Source organism: Sycon ciliatum, chromosome 8 (assembly GCF_964019385.1).
Source record: "Sycon ciliatum chromosome 8, ocSycCili1.1, whole genome shotgun sequence".
Lineage (NCBI taxonomy): Eukaryota > Metazoa > Porifera > Calcarea > Leucosolenida > Sycettidae > Sycon > Sycon ciliatum.
This window is the reverse complement of record NC_088650.1, coordinates 2,214,482-2,216,037: the sequence shown is the minus strand read 5'-3', so window position 1 is coordinate 2,216,037 and position 1,556 is coordinate 2,214,482. Positions and strand designations below refer to the sequence as shown.

Below are 1,556 nucleotides of genomic sequence, written 5' to 3'. Positions count from 1 at the left end.
CATAAGGTCTAGCATTACCGACAATAGTTTGGCCCTCAGGTGATTCACAATGTCTGTGGTTACAAACACCACAGTCCTCCCTTCTAAAATAGAACATACTTCTAGGGCTAGAGCAAAGATCGTAAACGTCAAGATGAAGATTGAGACAGAGAAACATGAGCATACAGTGATGTGTAGTTCTGACATGATCAACATGACCGGGACTGTTTCTACTTTCTACAGGCCCAAGCGAGACACTTGCTTGCGTGTCCGCAGCGTTCGGCGTAGAGTCGGAGTCGGTGAGGCGTCAGTTGTGTCGTTGGTAGCGTCAGCCTCGTGCTGTTGTGGCACTGCAGCCGGCTCAGGCTCGGGTGCTTCTGCTGCGGTCGGGTGCTGCACTGGAGGGAGACATGGTGCAGCCACAGATTGTGTCGGCTCATCCACTAGGAAGGACGGGTGTCCCGCACGTAGCTGATCCAGGTGTCGCTTCCACTGTGCACCTTGGCTGGTGACAATCACGTACGTACGAGACCCAAGCTTCTCGAGTATGGTCGCTGGGATCCATCCGGGATGGTTGGCGTTCCGGTAATCACGTGCTAGAACGGCGCCTCCAACCTCGAAGGATCGTGCCTTGCCAGCAGGCTCTTCGGTGGGCGTCTTGGCGTTCTGTTGTGCCGTTGACGGTCGCAACAAATCCAGACGTGATCGTAGCTGACGGCCTAGAAACAGCTTCGCAGGCGTTGCGTTTGTAGCCGGATGGACTCGTCGGCGGTAGCTCATCAAGAACCGGTCAGCAGCAATCTGTGCAGGCGTTGACTGTGGTACTGCCTGGATTGCCCGTTTAAACGTCTGGACGAACCTTTCAGCTTGGCCGTTCGTCGCTGGATGATACGGCGCTGAGCGTCTGTGAGCGATGCCGTTCGAGGCGAGGAACTCGGCAAACTCTGCAGATGCAAATTGTGGACCATTGTCGCTGACGATGAGGTCTGGGCAACCATATCTGGCGAATACTGTCCTGAGACTCGCGATGGTAGCCAAAGACGTTGTAGAAGGCATCGGAATGACTTCGGGCCATTTTGAATGGGCATCGACAATGACGAGCCATATCGTTTGTCGCAATGGACCAAGGTAATCCACGTGGACGTGCTGCCACGCGCGGTCTGGCATGCTCCATCGGTGCACTGGTGCTGCAGCAGGTTCGCTCTGGACACTTTGGCATCCGAGGCATGCTTTGACTGCGTCTGCTATGTCGCCGTCCAAGCCCGGCCACCGGAGGATGCTTCTCGCCAATGCCTTCATTCGTACCATTCCTGGATGGCCTTCATGAAGCTCTGTCAGGACAGCTTTCCGGTGGTCCGGCGGAATGATGATGCGGTTGCCCCATAGCAAGCACTCGTTGCTAACGCTAAGCTCGTTGCGGCGTTGGAAGTACTGCTGTAGCTCTGCTCTTGGGCACGACTTCGGCCAACCTTGGAGCACTGTGATGATATTGGAACTATATCATTTGGTGCCATTAAATATCCCTATACATATACATATACAGTAACTATAACCTTCACATCCTCATATTTACACCT

General features: G+C 54.0%; 1 protein-coding gene across 1 annotated transcript; it reads right to left on the bottom strand.

Annotated features, from left to right (window-relative positions):
- Positions 1 to 216: 216 nt before the first annotated feature.
- On the bottom strand, positions 217 to 1,035 carry LOC135823001 (uncharacterized protein K02A2.6-like). The gene has a single exon (XM_065335836.1). The coding sequence runs from the start codon at positions 1,033 to 1,035 to the stop codon at positions 217 to 219; it is 819 nt and encodes a 272-aa protein (XP_065191908.1).
- Between the last annotated feature and the right edge of the window lie 521 nt (positions 1,036 to 1,556).

What these genes read in the sequence shown, in the direction of transcription:
- LOC135823001 (XM_065335836.1), bottom strand. Translation starts at nt 1,035, where the DNA reads ATGCCTTCTACAACGTCTTTGGCTACCATCGCGAGTCTCAGGACAGTA.